A 20,000-nucleotide genomic window follows, 5' to 3' on the forward strand; every position below is an offset into this window, starting at 1 on the left:
ACTGTTGCTTTGAATGTAGTCAGGGTAAAAAAAAAACCCAGATAATTTACTTGATCTCAATTATTACTGTAATTAGTTTCATCAACTTTTGTGACATAAAGAGCTAAATTGGCCTTGGTGAAAATTAAGTCAAGGATACCCATTTAATGTCTCTTGCAGCTCTCTACTATTTTTACCAACTCCATTTTATTATCAAATAAATTTTGTTATTTTCACCTGTTGGTTATAATTTTTGTTCTCATCACCATTATTTCATTTTTATTTTTCTCTTTTCATTTGTTATCATTTTTGACACAAAACTACAATAGTTTAGTTTCATCATAGTGTAACTGTCAAGTCGGATCTGTTCAGTTTCGCTCACAAATTTTTTAATTATGTTTTTTTTTAACTAAACAATTTGAAACTTTGTATACTGATGTAATTTCTCATGCTGAACACGGTTTACTTTCAACATTTTTGACAAAACTTCGTATTTTAGAAGTTATTTCATGTCAAAGTTATCGTATTTGGGTAATTTTAACCAGTCAATGACATATATTCAATTAAAGAAAGCTACTGTTGTTTGCAATAGTAATGGAAGAGGAACAACTTCTGGGTCACCTCTATTAAATATCACTACTCTGTTCTATTTGTATTTTCAAATTTAATCATAGTTAAAAAACCATTCTTTGTTTTGTCATTTAAACAATTCTTTACTCTATAGTTTCTTTGGACTAATATATTAATCTCAAGTCTCAACTACAAGTTAACTGTATCTTCTTTATTGTAGAACGTATGTCCTTTCTGTTCTTTGGTACTCTACAGATGTTGTCTATTCTGTTGATCACAGCAGTATTGTTGAAACGTCTATAACAGTTTAACAACAGGAGTTCTACTGTGTGGTTTCCAAAACTTTTCAGAAAATAATCAGTCACATATTTTATCATTCTGATATAAATTGAACACTAGTTATTGAGTTATACCAAACGTAATACAATTCATGTATCCTTCTTTCTCAATTCTTAATATCAAAGAATAATAATAGTTTATGTAATCTGGTCAATGTCAATTATTTTGTATTTTATTGTAGATCATTCTTTAAAAAGTTCTTGCTGAAATTGGGAAGGTTTAATCCTGAAAAACACACCGGGTATCAAGAATATTACCAACTTAATATTAATATTATTAAATATTTTAACCATCAAGTTGCAGTTCATTTTCGTGTGTGTGTGTGTGTGTGTGTGCGTGCATGAATAGATGATTGGATAGGTATCTTTCAGTATGTATGTGTGTGCACATACATGTAAAAATAGTTTTGTATGATAGTGGGACGAATAGAATTGTAATGTCTGTTAGGTAAAATACTAGAATGACGGAATACAGTGTGGTTTGTTTCTCAATTTTCAGTTTTCTTTTATAGACTTCTTTTTTTGTTGTATCTGAATACATTGATATTGATTTTGACTCAGGTCCAAGTTCTAAGATTTAAACATGAACAGTGTTCTCTTTAATGTGTGATATTGAAGGTTTTTGCTTGAAGGTCATTCACAGTAGGAATCAGGTATAATGGCTTCAACTCAGAATGAAGGCCACATCATGGACTCAGTTTGTCTTATCAAGTTTTGTACTCTTTAGCACTACTTGTCTCTAGTATTAAATTTAGAAACTAATAGTTTTGTTGGTGCTCCTTATTTAGAAGTCAGAGCATTGCTAATAAATTTTTAAGGACAGTATATAGTTTGATTTGGTTGGTCAGGTATTTTTTTTTTCATAATTATATTTATTTCAAAACTTCAAACTGAGTTTATTATTAATCTGTTAAGGTTGACTTTGTCTTTCATCCTTTTGAGGTCAATAAAATAAGTACCAGATGATGACTGGAGCTGATGTAATCGACTTCCCCAACTCCTCTGAAATTTCTGGCTTTGTGCCAAAATTTGAAATTATTATCATTATTATTATTATTATGTGAGCTGGCAGAATTGCTAGCACTTCACTTTCAATGAACTGCTTAGTAGTGTTTTGTATGTCTTTACGTTCTCAGTTCAAATTCCACCAAGGTCGACCTTTGCCTTTCATCCTTTTGGGGTTAAGTATACCTCATTCTCTATCCATATGATTATATGACACCATTGGCTACTTGATGCATGCATTCATGTATGTATGTATGCGCATGTGTCTGTGTTTGTGTGTGTGTGTGTGTGTGTGTGTGTGTGTGTGTGTGTATGCATGTATGTGATTTTGTTTATTTCTCTATGGTAGTAAAGTAGGAAAGAATTATCCATAGCTGGATTTACCAAGCAACATCAGTGACAGAGTATTGTTTCTATTGACAGACATAAACTTCACAGACCACTATGATGTAGACAAATGACTCTACAATCCACAATAATATTGACAAATAACTCCACAGTCTATAGTGATATTGATAGAGACCTCTACATGTGATGTTGGATTAAGGTTTCACAGTTCAGTGTAAGTGGAGATCCACTGTTCAGTGTCCTGTTAATAAAAGCCACCACAGTTCAACAAAATGTTGGCAGACACAGATTTTTTAGCTCAATGTGATAACATAAAGCTTTACATATTAATATAATGTTGACTCAGTGACCTCTATCTGCTTCTCTCAATGTGATGTTGACACAGACCTCCATCGCTCGCTTTTTCGTCGGGCATTCTCTTTGATTTCTTGGAACAGATCACGAGACATTCTCTTGACTTTTTCAGAATCAGCATCCAAGATGCTTCTCCTCTCCTTCATTTTGACCTCACTCTCTCTTGCCTTCTCATTTTCTCTGTTATCCCACAAAGCTTTCACACTGCCACCACTGTCTTCTAATTTAGCTCTGTCATTACTCTGTGGAGCAATACCTTCCACCTCTTCTGTCTTAGTTGGACTTCTCTTTTTGGCAGTAGGACTCACGGCCAAATTTTCAGATATATTTGGTGAGACTGAGTTGTTACGTCGAAGGACTGCCGACACTTTGCTGCGGGCCATGGTCACCTGTGCTGCCATCAGGGGTGAATCACTGCTCCATCTTCGGGCGTTTCGGTCATTGTTAAAATCTTTCTCCTTTTGTGGATCTATCAAAGGAAAGTTAATTTCACTATCAGTGTGCACTATTTTCTCAGTGAATATCATTTGTGCTTCTCTTTTGTTGAAATTGAGATTTTCATGGTCTTTTAGCATTTTGATATCACTGGATTCAAAATTATTCGGGGTCACTTCATCATATGATCTGCTTTTGTTTTCAATCATGTGTTTCACTGCAAGTTCTCGACGTCGTTTCTCAACATTCTTTTTAGCCATTTCATACTTGAGATAAATGTTTTTTTCAACATCATTTAGAAATGTTTGGGGATTATTTCCAGTTACAGATATTTCTGAATCATTCGTGTTTCTTTTCTTTAATGCTGTTGATGATAAATCTGGACTGAATTTAGCTGAGTTTTCTATTAACTTTCTTCCTTGTGTGTGTTTTTCTCTGTCAAAATACATACTCTGTGTAAGATCTGCTGGATTATCTGAGAGAAACTGGTCAACAGGCAGACCCTTCACATTGTCATTTGTTACTGACATGATAACTTTTTGCTTCCAGGTTTTTGATAGTTCCCCAAATACCTCTTCAAGGTGGCTCTCCTGTTTTAAATGACTACATTCAACTTTATACTCTGGGAATCGTAAGCTGATTTCTTGTTCTGAGCTGATTGGCTTCATCTTCAACACTGACTTACCCAAACACATGATATCATCTGGTAAACCTGTATTGATTAAATGACGTATGAACTGTATGTTGTGCAGGGTCAACTTCAGTGTGTCTTGCAACTTTTCTTTTGTGGTTGTCACTTCATCCATTATTTCACCCATGTGTGTTGAACTGTCCAACTCCGATAGCAATTTCCTTTCCAAGAGTCTAATCAAGCTTTGAAGATATTGTGAACGGCGTTGAATGTCTTCCTTAACTCGACACCGGTTTTCTTTCCAGTCCTCAACAGATTGGTTAACTGAGTCTATTGCATAAGTGATCTGCAGTGCTTTGGTTTGCAACTGTAGATATTTATTGTGCAAACTGTCAATAGTGGTGTTGTACGAGTCATCGATAACCTCGCTGCCGCTCACTGACATTGGACTCTCTCTGTTCTCTTCTTCCTTGCCCTGAATGGAGTCATCTTTTTCATTGGACAAAGATGAATCAGTTGAAGAAAGGCTCATTTTTGTCAGCTCTCTATTTTCATTTTCAGTATCAGAGTGCATTGGTGCTGCATGAAGGAGACCATATTCCTTAATCTGCCACTTAACAAAAGTATTCATGGGCAAGCTTTCTAAGCCTGATCCTCCAAGCATCGTTTCCATTCTACATTGAGGACAGATAAGCTTGTTTTCTTCAGTTGTGTGTGAGTGATACTTTATGAGACAGTTAATACAGAAGTTGTGTAGACAAGCTAACATCCGGGGCTCATCATAAACACAGCCACACAAAGGACATAACATGTCCTTCATTGACAGTACAGAATTTGAAGTCATCATGAACAAATTTTGGTTGACCTTGGTAAATTACTATATATTTTGTTTCGGATTATTATTATTATTATTTGCTTGTTTAACAAAATGACATAAAATATCTGAAGATATTAATTTAGCTGAAATGCTTCAACTGTATTTTACCATCCCTTGTTATTGTTATTATTTTACAACTTGGACTAAATGGAGTTTGAAGTAAACTTGCATCTTGAAAAACATCAAATCCTTTTAGGGAATGTTATTAACATGGAAAACCTTATATAAAGAACTTGATGAGAACCATATTTGTTGGATTAACAAATGTATCTGGTATTTTGGATAGTTTCTGAGAATTCTAAAAGCCTTGACTTGATAATTTTCTTCTTTGTTTTACTTCAATTCTTTTCCTGGTTTCACAGTATTTAGAAATCTATATGGTAATTAAATTCTTTCACAATTTCTATAAATGACATTTTGTTAAAAAAGATATCTTCTTTGATAATTTCTTGAAATTTCCCCTGTAAAATGTTTCTTACACAATTGCTTGAAAACACTTGTGAAAATTTTTATTCGATATCTTAAATTCCTTTTAATAAATTGTATTTTTATGCTTTAAAATATTATTTTGTTTGACAGTACTTGTAATCTTAGTTGAAAATGTATTTATGTTTGCAATATGATAATTCATAGTGATAATAATATACCAATTGTTAAAAAGTTGTTTTGCTTGGAAACAAGTCTACCAGAAGTATTCAAGAATAAGTTGTTCATAAAATGTATTATCCAATACTTCTTTAGAGGGTTGTATTTAGCAATAGATCCAGTGACTTGTTTATTGATTTGTATCATTCTATTCACTTTGGAATTTTATGAAATAGATAGTGAATTCTTTCCAAGAGTAAAGCTATTTGTTTCCTGTCGTAAATATATAATGTGAATTATATATATTGAATTTCTATTTTATTCTGCTGATTTATAATATAGTTTTGTCTTCTGTCAGATTGTTACTTTGTAAGGTTTCTGTCTAAATGAAGTCATGTAACTGTCTCAGCTGAGTTTCTTATATATGATGTTTACATATAAATTTTTAACTGACATACATACATATTTTGATATCAGTAGAATAGGAATGCATTACCATTGGCTGGATTTAGCTGAGCATACAATCAGGCAAAACTTGTAAAATGATTTATAGCTTATAATTAGAATCATGTGTGTGCGTATGTGTATATATATATATATATATATATATATATATATTTATATATATATATATATATATATATATATATATATATTAATACATATGCATACTGATCTTTTGTGTAGCCTGTTTATTTTTAAAGATAGATAGGAGAAATAGTTTATTATTATTACATGTTATGAAAATAATCTTCCTTTCTTGAATACAGTATATTACTGCAAAGTACATGACATAAGGCTGTAGATTCAATTTATAAATTGTACATACATTTTGTATGCACTTGCTTTGCATCTATTCAATATATAACTTCAGTATGAATATTTTTTTCTGTGTATTGTATTTTTCATATATGTTAGGAAGGAGTATTGTCTTTGATTTTCTTACATATGCAACTTAAACATGATACTTTTTTCCTCACATCAACTTAAAATGAATGATGTTTTGGTCTCACATATCTAATCATAATATTGTTTTGAATTCCTTACACATGTAGATTCACTCCATGTAGATTTCTTCCTTTGATAATATGTATGGTCTCTGCCTGATTGTTTTCAGTTTCTAATATTTATGAAGTTTAATATGAAAATAGCATTGTCATTCTACTTCATTTGATTGTACAAAGGGAAAAACCACTTTATTTAACCCTTTTGTTACTGTATTTATTCTGAGATGTTCTGTGTTTCTTTCCATTACTTTAAATATAACAAAGAATTTAGTAAAATAACTTAGTTATCATTCAGCTAGTGTTAGGAACATAAATTGTGACTAAGGTTTGATGGAAGATTTTAATTCAAAACTTATGAAAACAAGACATTTGTACTCAGAGCCAGAGCCGGATTGGTAACGAAAGGGTTAATCAAATATTATGTTTTTTGTCTAAGGAATGTAAATATTAGTTAGAAAAGTTTATTTTTATACTAATGAAGATTCATCTCTAGCTTTCTGGTTATTCGTATATATATGAAATTATTCCAGTATATACAAAATAGCTTGATTTCGGTTGGATATTTTTTTTTATCAAACTAGGTTAGCAGGCCGATCTATATTTATCTTCATACTTCTGGTTTCTGAGGACATGGAATTTTCTTTATTTTTTCTTTGTTTTTCTAATCACATTTATTGATTTAGTTTCTTGCTTCCTCCTTCATTTACCTCATCAATTAGATTGGTTAAGCTGTTAATGAATAACTATTTTTTTCTCAAATTATTCTGATTGATTGTTGGAAGCAAATAAGAATGTTATGTTGTGGCGCCTGTCATTATACAGTCAGCCAACCATACTCTTAATGTTGCTAATTTATGCCAAGCAACTGGCAGGACTCTCACAGTGGAATGGAAAATTTAGTGTTTTAAATTCTCTGGCAAAAGCCATTGTTTTTTTCATCATCATGAGAGAGTTGGCAATGCTTTTCTTTAAATTTCAAACTTCAGTGCTGCAAAACAGAAAATGATTAAAAAAATTAAAAACATGAAGTACAAATTATATCAAGATAAGAAAATTTAACTATATAAACTATATAAAAACCACTTTCATAACTGTAAATTGATATCATCCACCATAGAAACATCTAAAAAAAATATACTATATTCTGGCAATAGAGAGAGAGAGAGAGAGAGAGAGAGAGAGAGAGAGAGAGAGAGTTGGAGGAATCAGCACAAATATCTAGTACTTGTTTCATTGATCTTAGGGACATTATAAATAGAAAGAAAAAAAAAAAAACAACCCATTACCCTGGTAAAATTTAAACTTATAAGGTAGCAGGAGTGAAACTAAATACTGTAATTCACTCAGTTTGGTGCTTCACTACTTTTGTTAACTTTGCAAACTTTATCAACTGTAGCGTTTATCAACTATATTAACTGTAGAGTTTGGCCTTGTTTCTGCCTCTCTTCCTTCTATGCACCAATGACTTAACTACTATATCCAATAATGCCCACTCTAAGCACATGACATTACTCTTTGGTCCTCCCTAACATTGTCCTGTCATATATTATTTTCCACTCACAACCTAGACACCACATATCAAACCTACACCGACTCCATGGATAATGACTTTGAAAGTATCCTCTAATAGGGATATGCTAGTTATGTCTTTTTCAAAGGCACAAAAACGCAGCTGTTACTTATATCAAGAAAGTTCCATCAAATTGACTTATCTTTTACTTCCTTCATGAAAATTAAACCAATCAAAAAAACAAAAAAATGTCTCCAATTCGATTTTTTAACATAGGTATCAGATTTTTAGGGGACTGTTAGTGGTATTTATGCTGTAGCTTTGTCCAAGAACATTAACAAAGTCTCATACTTATTTTGTTGTCATTTTTTGAGAAATGCTGAGTTATGGGGACATAAACAAACTAACACCATTTGTCAAGTGGTGAGCTAAAAGCATGTACATATATACAAACACGTACGCGCGCGCACACACACACACAGAGCAAGGCTTGCAGACAGCTCCCATCGACCAAATTTATTTTCAAGGCATTGGTTGACCTAGAGTAGAAGACACTTACCCATGGTGCTGCATAATAGAATTGAACCTGAAAGCACATGTTTGTGAAGTGAGCTATTTAACTGGACAACCATGTCTTCCCCTGTGCAGTAAACAATTAACTGCTATCACCGCTTCTCTGTTTCATTAAGAGACTGACAACTGAATACATGTTTGAAATGCACATTTATAAGTTTAACTGTCCATGTGAAATTGAATATAATTATTTGTATAATTCATCATCATCATCACCATTATTTAATGTCTCTTTTCCATGCTGGCATGGGTTGGGTGGTTTGACAAGAGCCAGCAAGACTGAGGGCTGTGCCAAGATTTTTTGTCTGCTTCGGCATGGTTTCTATAGCTGGATGCCCCTCCTAATGCCAACCATTTTACAGAGTGTACTTGGTGCTTTTTTTGATGGAACCAGCACCAGTAGGGTCACCAAGTAACTTACAAGACAAAGACCCCCTCAATTAGGAGGGGGAGTAGATTTGAGGCAGATAGCTTTGTACCAGTTGATGAGGTTAAAAAGTATAACAGAGGGTTAGAGATTGGTGTCTTGCAGTAAAGGATACACATGAATAGCCTAGTTGGATAAGAAAGGGGATAAAATTAGAAAGATAGAGAGAAAGATAGACAGAGAGAGATGTGTCAGGGGAACATACTCTCAAGATACAGTGGTAGGTACATAGGTGAAGTGACACAGAGGATTGGACCGGGTGAGTAGGAAGGTGGGATAGAGAGGAGGTTTCATAGGACTGTGAGGAAAGATAGGATAGAGGTGACTGGAGCAAGTGATGGTGAGAGATATAGGAGTGGCTTGGGGTGGGGATGGGGTTATGGTTTATATTTGAGAGGCATTAAGGATGGAGTATAACAGAGGGGGAGAGAGCATGGGCTGAAGGCAAAGATAGGAGGTGATTGGTAGAAACAGTAGGAAGAGAAGTAGGAAGTGGTTTTGGTGGGGTGGGTTAGAGGAACAGGAAGGTAATGGAAGGGATTTTACTATTTATTAAATTATAAAGAGGAGCAAAATGGTAAATATTATATGAAGTTAATCCCTTTAAATACAGTTTGTTGCAAGCAATTAACTGCAAAATTGAACATTTATCACTTGCCAATTTCCCAGTTACCCACTAGTATAGAATGAATAAAAAAAAATAACAAAACAAACTATAAACCCTATTATCAATTAGTTCATCTTTTCATTGTCCTTAGTTACTGGCAGCATCTTATAATAGATACTATTACTAAATCTAACTTTTCTAAAAATAACTTTTGTTATAAAAAAAATTAATCACTTTTAGATTCACTGTTTAAGTGTTAACTCATTAGCTATAGTCATTGCAATTACTGCATGTTATGGACTTTGAAAGGATTAACACATTGATAAGAGCATTAAGATGGTTTACGTTGCAATAGCCATTGCACTCAGCTGTCAGTAATTGAGGACTTTTCTAGGTTAAAATAAACCCAATAAAAAGTTAATTATTTATGCACTAAACGTTATTCATTCTCTGCTATAACTGTATAGTATGGTGCAAGGTAAAACACCTTTTTGCAACACATCTAAGCCATTGCTGTTTTGTGGATGATTGTAAACAAATGTCTTTTTCTTCCTATCTGTGGGTCTGATGACTGATCTTAAATATTGTTTGGTTATATCTGAGATGAAAATAGAGACATATATAGTTTATACATTGACGGCTGTATTCAGAAATTTGAAATCAGTCAGTCAGACAGATAGATATTTTCTCTCCTCAAAGAGAATCTATTTCAAAGAGATTTTTGCAGTAATTGAAATTTGCAATGCTTTTATAATTCTGGCCCAGAAAAGGCTGAGGGAACCTCCTATGACAGAAAATGACCAAAAATCTATTTCTCATTGTGTTAACCTGGTGATTAATTGAAAATTGATGATGTTCCTTAAATTACTTATGTTGTAAAGGTCAGTCATATTCAGCTGGCAGCATTTGTTCCAAAGGTTGGATGTACTGTTAGCAGCACTATGTCAAGTATTAAACAGGACTCATGTGTGACAGCTCTGACAAATTATGTCATTGTTTTATTTGATAAAAGTTATTCCACTTTATTTGAAATGGATAAATGAGTCCTGAGTTGATAAAGGAAAAATAGAGGAATAATTACTCAATTCCAAAGAAGAGCATAATAATTTGCCTTAATAAACACAGACATTGTAGACTACATTCAGTAAAGGGCCACCTAACTGATTGGCATAAAGTCATATCCTTCAGCTTCTGGCCCACGAGCTCACAGTCTGTTTTCTCTCTGCCTTTTCTACCACTATTATAATGGCCTCCACTCCTCAGAGTTGGCTCAGACATTCCCAACTCGCTTGAATCAATGTTAGACTTAAAACAATTTTGACACATAGAATGAACATGTGGGTTTGGCAACAGAATGAAGCTGCCATGTGGTTAAGGCCATGCATGAATCAAACTAATTCTTAAATTTACACCACAAAAGGATTTATTCTAGATATCCTCCCACCACACACACTCTCTCTCTCTCTACATATGCAAATGTTTATAAGTGTGTGATCCAGATGAAGGGTGAATGCAGTGGGATTATGGCTAAATCCATGATGTCCTAGCTGATAGACTTCAGAAGGAAAAGTGTTGATTAGTAAACTGCAGCCTTGTTGTAGGTTTGGCTGCAGTTAAGAGCAAACTAAAAGCTATCTTTAGCAAATGGTATAATGGTATAGTAGCTACATGTATTAAAGATATCTACTCTTAGTCTAATGGGGTACCATCATGGATTGCTGTAACTACAGAATGGTTTGGTTTAGATTTAAACACCTGGTTATAAGCCGGCACCAATGGTGCTATTTGGTACAACATATGAGAATAATGTTCATTGGAAGGTGCTAAATTTGTAAGTTGACAGTTGATACAGAGTATATCTACAAACTACGCTGACATCTGTCTGCCTGTCTGTCTGCATATGTAGACAGGGAAAAGATATGGAAAAGAACAAACAAGGTCTGGGACTCAAAATATCTTGCTTCCAGCTGCAGTCCTTTGTTGTCTCAGACACCCAGTAACTGAGATATTCAACAAACATTGTTGTTTTGTACATTATGCTGTTGCTTTTTGGCATAGTTTTTTATAGCCAGATGCTCTTCATGTCACCAACCATATAACAGTGTGGACTGCGTGTATTTTATCATGCCACCAGCACTAGAGATATTCTTAGAACAATGACAGAACTACTTCTATATTCTCCTGGGTTGTAACTGAATGGAAAATGTATAAAGTGAAAAGAATCTAAATCTTAAAACATAGAGTAACATATACACACGTGTGTGTTTGTGTGTGTGATTACTCATGCATTAAATCAATATTTACACATATGCACACACACTTATATAAAGCCATTTCCTATTCTACTGGCAAATCCAATTTAAAGTTTAATATTATCAGTTGTGGTGGTATGGTGTTGATGGTGGTAGCGATGGACTTAGCAGTTGTGAGGGTGGGTATGGTGGTGTAGTTGTTGTGTAGCCTTGAGCGGACATGTGATGCATAAATAATCGGTCAAATGAGTGGGTGTAATCCAGAGACCTTCTCTAGTGTTTCTAATATGCTTGTGTTACTGCTGCACATACACACACACTGTGCAAGCATGACATGTTGCTGATGGTGTTGGTTAGCCCTGACTGAGCAGATCTATAAGCAAAGTCATTCCAGTCATGACCACCATGTCTGTATATCTGCAACAACAATGTTCAGGCTATTTTTTGCAGGTTACTGAGTTGACATTTCTTCTTCTGGTGGTGGTAGTGGCAGCAGCAGTAATAGTAGTAGTAGTATGTGCTGACGTGGGTGTAGTGATGGTGATGGTGAATGGATACTGGTGATTGTCTGCTGTTGGTTGGTTATAGTGGCACTGATAGTGTTGTTCCAGGCCAGCTCTGATCAAAGGCATTCTACTCATGAACATTCCATCTTTCCCAGATGATAGGGTGTGATTTCTAGCAGGTTGAGTAACCCTTTAGAGGCTCCTCCATTGACTCTCTTTCAAGTTCTTTCTCTCTGCCCTTTCTTCAATCATGAGTAGGAAGGATTTTACACTGCTTCCACTGGCAAATTACATGTTTCTAAGCACAATTTTATAACTGGGTCGATTGCACCATCTTTAAGTTAAGTGTCCTGTCTCCAGACAGTGCAGCACTGGTAATATATATGAACCACACACTATTTGGCTGGTTGCCAAACATGTTATTGACTCAGTAACCTGTGATTTTCTTGGTGATAAAGTAGTTGTACCAGTGCGAGGACAAAAGTTTCCTTGTTTCTACCACAGTCAAAGTATTGTTTGCTATATACCTGATTGCATCAGAAAATGCATTTAATAATGTATGTATTAAATGTGCTTACAGTAGTTTGTACACTAATGTGTGTGTGTGTGTGTGTGTGTGTGTGTGTTTATATTTTAGTGTTTGTAGAGGTATAGGCTCATCACATCATCAACTTACTAAACAAAAGCATGTACTTAGCCACCATCCAGCCAGAGACCCACTTACTGCTTTACAATTACCATAGGAGCAATGCAGTGAGCCCCCATACCTTGCCTTTGTACAGGAGTTGGACCAAACAAAGGCTGTCTTGACAAGGAGTGAAATGAGAGCCACAAACATGATTCACTGATATATGATGTGACTTTGGTACAGAAAGACAAACTTTGACTCATTTGCATCCCACTGGTATTCCTTAAGGTGAAGTAACATCTGAGCCAGTGAGAGATGAAATACCAGGCTTTTTAAAAAAAGTCCTGAGGTCAATTAGCTTGACTAAAACCCTTCAAGGTAGTGCCCCAGCATGACCACAGTCAAATAAATGAAACAAGTAAATGATAAAAGACAAAAGGTTTAAAAGAATGATGGTTGATTAGGAATTAATCAACAGCTGAAATAGTCTCTCTCTCTCTTTCTTACACACGCACGCACGCACGCACGCACACACACACACAAACACACACATTAAGCATGAGTGTTTTTTAGTATAAATAAATGCTGCATGTTTAAATGACAATAAATTATAGTATGTGGTATATTAATATAAGTTGTGTAGAATATATGAAATAGAAATAAATGATGAAATAAACATGTATTAGTTGTTTATCTGAAATATAATATTTCTACTACACAAACACATATGCTCCTGCATGCAAGCACATGGTGGATGTGTGAGAGTGCAAGTACTGGGGATACTGAAACAGAAAGTGTTGAGCAATATGAGATAAACTTATGAACTTGAACACGCACTAATTTATCCTTATTTTTACACCCACTTCTTCATGCTGGTATGGGTTAGATATGGACTTTTTGAGGCAGTGTTTTACAGCTAAATGCCTTTCTTGATGACAATGTTTGTGACCACCTCTTACAACACACAGGGATATTGTGTATCTATTCTAAAAATGGGATACACACAGAAGTATAAATGTTCTCTCTCTCTCTCTTTCTTTCTCTCTCTCTATATATATGTATGTATGTATGTTATCAATCAGTTTCATTTCTGTATTTCTTGTCAATAGAAAAAGAGTCGGACTCTATCATAGATTCAAGGCTCCTTCATTGGAACTTTTATCAACATCAAGGTATTTGTGCATATGTGTGTGTGAAGTATTTGGTGTTAGTGTATGCACAGATTTGTATGTTTGTTTTATGAATGCATTTTTATGTATATATTTTCATGCCTAGGCGTATGCATATGTATTTATGCGCAGATTTGTATGTTTGCTTTATGGATGCATTTTTATGTGTATATTTTCATGTCTAGATGCATGCATATGTATTCATGTGCTAAATTTTTGGAAAGCTTTACATATCTTTACAGTTCCATTGATGGCTTGAATCTGTAGTCTTCTAATCAGCCTTTTTCTTTCAGGTTTTGAGAACCCTAATTTTTCCAGGTTTTTGTTGAGGCAGTTCAGTACATATCCCAATGCCCCAACAATAACGGGTATGAATCTGAACTTGTAGTCTGGGTGGAGTATCTTCAAATTTCTCAGTAGCTCGTCGTAGTTGTTCTCTTTTTCTCTAACCTTTAGTGTGATGTTGACATCCGCAGGACAGCTGATTTCTACTACTGTACACAGTTTCTCTTCTCTGTCCCAGATTACTATATCCGGTGTATTATGTCTGCATTTTATTGAGGTTTTTATTGGGACATTCCACCAATACTCTTTAATATTGTGAGTGGTAATGGCCTCTAGCTCATTATGGGTTTTCATCTCCTTAGCCCCGGGGTTATCCTGTCGGCGGATTTCATTGTACAGTGTCTTGACCACAACATCGTGTCTCATAAGTAGGTAATACTGTGATGACATTTTTGGACAGTTGCTGATGATGTGGGTGATATCTATAATGAAGTATGTATGTATGTGTGTATGTGTGTGTGTGTATGTGTGTATGTATGTATGTATGTATGTATGGATGGATGGATGTATGGATGCATGCATGTATGTCGGTTACAGGATTCATTGGTATCCAGGCAATCAACATGCAGGACATCAGGAATGGCTGGATACTTAGTATTGAGCTCACAGTAAGATAAAGAAACTCATTAATTGTCATTTGTTGATAGTACACTGTAAGTAGGTACAGGACACACACATCTATCTATACATAAATATATACACATAGACATATACATATTTATATATAAACCATAGATCCAACCCATGGTTGGTTCCAGGTGTGACATATGTACAAAAGAACACAATTGAGGTTCAGAACTCACAACAGTTGTTTCAACAGCATTTAAAAACTGCCATCGTCAGCTAAATTTAATCACATAAACAGATAAGGCAGAAACAGAAGATGATCAGTTCACCAACTACCATGGTGAAACAAGTGATATTTTGAAGAAGAAACAATAGAATTTATAGAGGAAAGGAGGCAGATACATGGAGGGCAACTAAGTCAAATCCGCCCTATTTATCAAGTTGTTATCTTAATTAGTTTATAGTTCTGACCAGTGAGCAGGGAACAGGCATGGTTGTATAAAAAAAAGAAAGGAAAAGAAAAAAACATACTCAAGAATGTCATTTAGATAAGACATCAGACTAAAGGTTTGAGAGGTTCGAACTGTTGTTATTAATTTGACCTTACAAAATACACATACTTATAGACAATTTAAAAATAGGATAAAATCTTTATAAGAATTTATCAAGTAGTCAGCGTGAAAAAACCTCAAAAAGGGAAAAATTATAATTGTTTCCTTTAACTATATTTATTTATATTAAGGGCATTCATACACATAAATGCCTCATGCTAGATATATATGTTAGATCATAATGTTTTTATATATGAATATGCACTGTATATATGCTTCATCTAGTTTGTACATATTCATTATATGAGGACATCCGTTTACTCTTGCACACATATACATAATTGTATTTGCACATGCACTCATGACACACATATATACATATATACGAATTTTGTTGTGTCTAAGGAGAATTATTATGTCAATATTATTAACATACGCACAGGTTCAATTCCACTCCTTTATTATTAGTCAATTGGTTAAATATCTAAGTAATCGATTGTTTGCTTAACTTGGTTAAACAGTATGTCATTCTTTTTGGTTTTGTTTTTTGTGGAAATTCTTTCGTTGCTATTTGCAACCTTTTCAAAGACTTTTCTCTTAGTCTGTTTCAGAGGCCGTATTTGTCTGAGACCTTGTTGCATGCATATGTGTGTGTACCAGTGTGCACATGTGCTTGCATATTTATGTATGTATGTATCCTTCTGTTTATATGTATTCCTGTGTCTGTTTGTATGTGTGTTCATGTGTGTGTGTGTGTACTTCTGCTTCCGTGTGCATATATTTGCATATGCACACACACATATATATATATATATATATATATGTATACACTAGTATTTAGGTGACTATATACATACATTCATACACACACACACCTACATGTATACACATGCACATGCATACATATTTAGATTTATAAATTTACTTCTATCTATAACCAACCAGGCTTCTACATGTTCAGGATTATGCGTTTATATTCATATTTCTGCTTATCTAGATATACATGTACATACACATATACATACATATATATTACGTGCTTCACAGCATTCGAGACATACACACTTCACGTCTGGCTGTACAGCCTTTTGTGTGTTTATTTCACCGTTTCGTTTTCCTGTCTTGTTTTCCGTCCGCCACTACCCTCCACGAAAACAATTTAATTTGTGTTCGTGGGAAGAACCATTTTAACGATGCGTACTGCCTTAATTCTTCAAAACGCCGGAGTTTTAATGGTGGCAGCTGATGAAGGGGATGTTTCTATGTGGCCTGCTTGTTTGTTGCACCTTGTTTACCATTTTTGTCCTTGTTCTTTTGCCACGTCATGTACCCAGTTATGTATCTATATGTACATGTGGATGAACGTATATACATACATGTACATATATATGCATATACTCATATATTGTTTATATATATATATATATATATATATATACACACACACACACACACACATATATTCTCGCACATATATACACATGCATGCATGTATGTATATGTACAGTCATTTATGCATACATTACCCTACTCTTTATATAATAGATCAGAAAATAACATCAAGTAACTTTAGAATGAACCGGATCACATCGAAAGCACCAGTTTTCATCCGATCACCGAAGTTAAGCAACATCGAGCCTAGTGAGTACTTAGATGGGTGATCGCTTGGGAAACCTAGGTGCTGTATAGGTGTAGGAGTGGCTGTGTGGTAAGTAGCTTGGTTACCAACCACATGGTTCCGAGTTCAGTCCCACTGCATGGCACCTTGGGCAAGTGTCTTCTACTATAGCCTAGGGCCAACCAGACCCTTGTGAGTGGATTTGGTAGATGGAAACTGAAAGAAGCCCGTTGTATGTGTGTATATATGTGTGTGTGTGTGTGTGTGTGTGTGTATGTTTGTGTGTCTGTGTTTGTCCCCCTAACATCGCTTGACAACCGATGGTGGTGTGTTTACGTCCCCGTAACTTAGCAGTTCGGCAAAAGAGGCCAATAGAATGAATACTAGGCTTACAAAGAATAAGTCCTGGGGTTGATTTGCAAAGCCACAGTCAAATGACTGAAACAAGTAAAAGAGTAAAATAATCTATATATATGAAAATGAGAATGTGTGTCTGTCTGTCTGTCTGTCTGTCTGTGTGAATCCCTAAAACTCGAGAACTACGCAACCAATTTCATTCAAATTTTACACATGCCTTACTTAGGGTTCCAGTTGTGTTTTAGTCAAAAAAAATTATTAACTTCTTGCAGAGTTCGAGCACACGGCAACATAATATCTCCTCCACTATTTAAGTATTACGTGTCAAAAGTGAAACAAAAACACTCATGTCAAATACTTTCACTTTAAAAATGAAACTATTCCACTAACTGAAACAATCACATTTCGATACTGTAGTGACAGATACTTTCACAGAGACAGAAAGAGAGAGACAGAAAGAGAGAGAGAGAGAGAGAGAGAGATGTATACGTATACATATACATGTATATGTACACCATTTCGATACTGTAATGACAGATACTTTCAGAGAGAAAGAGAGAGAGAGAGAGAGAAAGAGAGAGAGAAAGAAAGAGAGAGAGAGAGAGATGTATATGTTTACATATAGATGTACACATATATATATATATATATATATATATATATATATATATATATATATATATATATATATATATATATATAGATCTATACATACATGTATATGTATACATATGTGTATATGTATATATATATATATATATATATATATATATATATATATATATATAGATGTACATGTAATATGTACACATATATACATATATACATGCATACAGATATCTATACATATATACACCCATCACACACACATGCACACAAACATACACATTAGTAATTTGTTTTCTTATCCAAAACTACGTCAAAAGTACTGAATGGATCTTTATGAAATTTGGAAATTATATTCTTTGCATAACGGCCATAACTTCCATGAAAATTCATATATTTTTGATGTTGATGAAATTTTTACCCGAACATAACAGATGAGCATTATTTAGAAAATGATGTCACACGTTATCGAGGCTACCATTCTTTCTGGATGTGCAAAAGGGGAAAGAGAGAGACAGAAAGAGAGAGAGAGAGAGAGAGAGAGATGTATATGTATACATATACATGTATATGTACATCATTTCGATATTGTAATGACAGATACTTTCAGAGAGAGAGATGTATATGTATACATATAGATGTATATGTACACCATTTCGATACTGTAATGACAGATACTTTCAGAGAGAGAGAAAGAGAGAGAGATGTATATGTATACATATAGATGTATATGTACACGTATATGTATAGATATATATATATATAGAGAGATGTATATGTATACATATAGATGTATATGTACACATATATGTATAGATATATATATAGAGAGAGATGTATATGTATACATATAAATGTATATGTACACGTATATATATATATATATATATATAGATAGATCTATATGCATACATGTATATGTATACATATGTGTAGATGTATATATATATATATATAGATGTACATGTAATATGTTCACATATATACATATATACATGCATACAGATATCTATACATATATACACCCATCACACACACATACACATGCACACAAACACACACATTAGTCATTTGTTTTCTTATCCAAAACTACTTCAAAAGTACTGAATGGATCTTTATGAAATTTGGAAATTATATTCTTTGCATAACGGCCATAACTCCCATGAAAATTCATATATATTTGATGTTGATGAAATTTTAACCCGAACATTACAGATGAGCATTATTTGTAATTCAGCGGTACAACAGTGTAAGACTACCCTTTCAGATATACTTACATTGTGATTTCTGCAATGTGGTGCATAAATTGTCAAGTAAATGAGATGCATCTTTGCCTCCACTGATTCACTTGCAAAGTGTTGAGTAAAATTATTTCGTTGCAGACCTCCGGCCATTTTGTTCTGTTGTTAATTCTGTAGATGACCTCAAACACAAAGTCTTTCCCAGCTTTAAACAAAACTACCAAAATCACAATTGGCTATGTGAAAGAGCAATATTAGCTCCAAAAAACGTAGCTGTTACAAAAATTAATCAACACCTGATGCATTCTCTTCCCGGCAATCTTCAAACTTACAAGTCTGTTGATACAGTTCCAGATACAAATGAAGTGGTGAACTATCCTCCTGAATTTCTCAATTCGTTGGAGCCTCCAGGACTACCTCCCCACATATTATCACTTAAAGTTGGAACGCCTGTTATGCTGCTCCGCAATCTGGAACCACCAAGACTTTGCAATGGAACACGACTCGTGATAAAGAAAATGATATCACACGTTATCGAGGCTACCATTCTTTCTGGATGTGCAAAAGGGGATGACGTCTTTATTCCAAGAATTCCTCTTACTCCATCAGGAGCAGACATTCCTTTTATGTTCAGAAGACTACAATTCCCCCTTCGTGTGACTTTTGCCATGTCCATAAACAAATCTCAGGGTTAAACACTGTCTGTAGCTGGTCTTCTCTTGGAAGAGCCCTGCTTCTCACATGGACAACTGTATGTTGGCTGCTCAAGAGTGGGCAGCAAAAAAAAACCTATTTGTATATGCTCCACAAGGGAAAACAAGGAACATTGTTTACAACGAGGTGTTATAATCACAACAGCAAGAAAGTATGTACATGATCACCTTCTTTTACGAAACTTCATTGACTTTCATATA

At 34.3% G+C, this 20,000-nt stretch overlaps 2 protein-coding genes and 1 long non-coding RNA gene across 5 annotated transcripts in view; 1 reads left to right on the forward strand and 2 right to left on the reverse strand.

Moving 5' to 3' along the window:
* The window catches only part of LOC149136613 (uncharacterized), a 6,981-nt gene extending 1,260 nt beyond the window's left edge, over positions 1–5,721 (reverse strand). The window contains exon 1 of the mRNA XM_089349319.1: positions 1–5,721. This exon is cut by the window's left edge and continues 1,260 nt beyond it. Within this exon, the coding sequence (XP_089205445.1) occupies positions 2,606–4,507 (1,902 nt within the window). The 5' untranslated portion in view covers positions 4,508–5,721 and the 3' untranslated portion in view covers positions 1–2,605.
* Positions 1–20,000, forward strand: part of LOC106868904 (zinc finger CCCH-type with G patch domain-containing protein) — a 273,920-nt gene that overhangs the window by 127,073 nt on the left and 126,847 nt on the right. The window contains exon 11 of one of the 3 annotated variants that reach the window (XM_089349318.1): positions 13,742–13,804. The exons of the other annotated variants lie outside the window; for them this stretch is intronic. Coding sequence (XP_089205444.1) covers positions 13,742–13,804 — 63 coding nt within the window. The remainder of the gene's footprint in view (positions 1–13,741; positions 13,805–20,000) is intronic. 3 annotated transcript variants of the gene reach the window in all.
* Positions 6,318–20,000, reverse strand: part of LOC128247312 (uncharacterized) — a 51,063-nt gene continuing 37,380 nt past the window's right edge. Inside the window, exon 2 of the long non-coding RNA XR_016241115.1 lies at positions 6,318–7,117. This is a non-coding gene — a long non-coding RNA (uncharacterized LOC128247312). The remainder of the gene's footprint in view (positions 7,118–20,000) is intronic.

This window comes from Octopus bimaculoides, chromosome 3, assembly GCF_046866305.1.
Source record: "Octopus bimaculoides isolate indiv1 chromosome 3, ASM4686630v1, whole genome shotgun sequence".
Taxonomy (NCBI): Eukaryota; Metazoa; Mollusca; class Cephalopoda; order Octopoda; family Octopodidae; genus Octopus; species Octopus bimaculoides.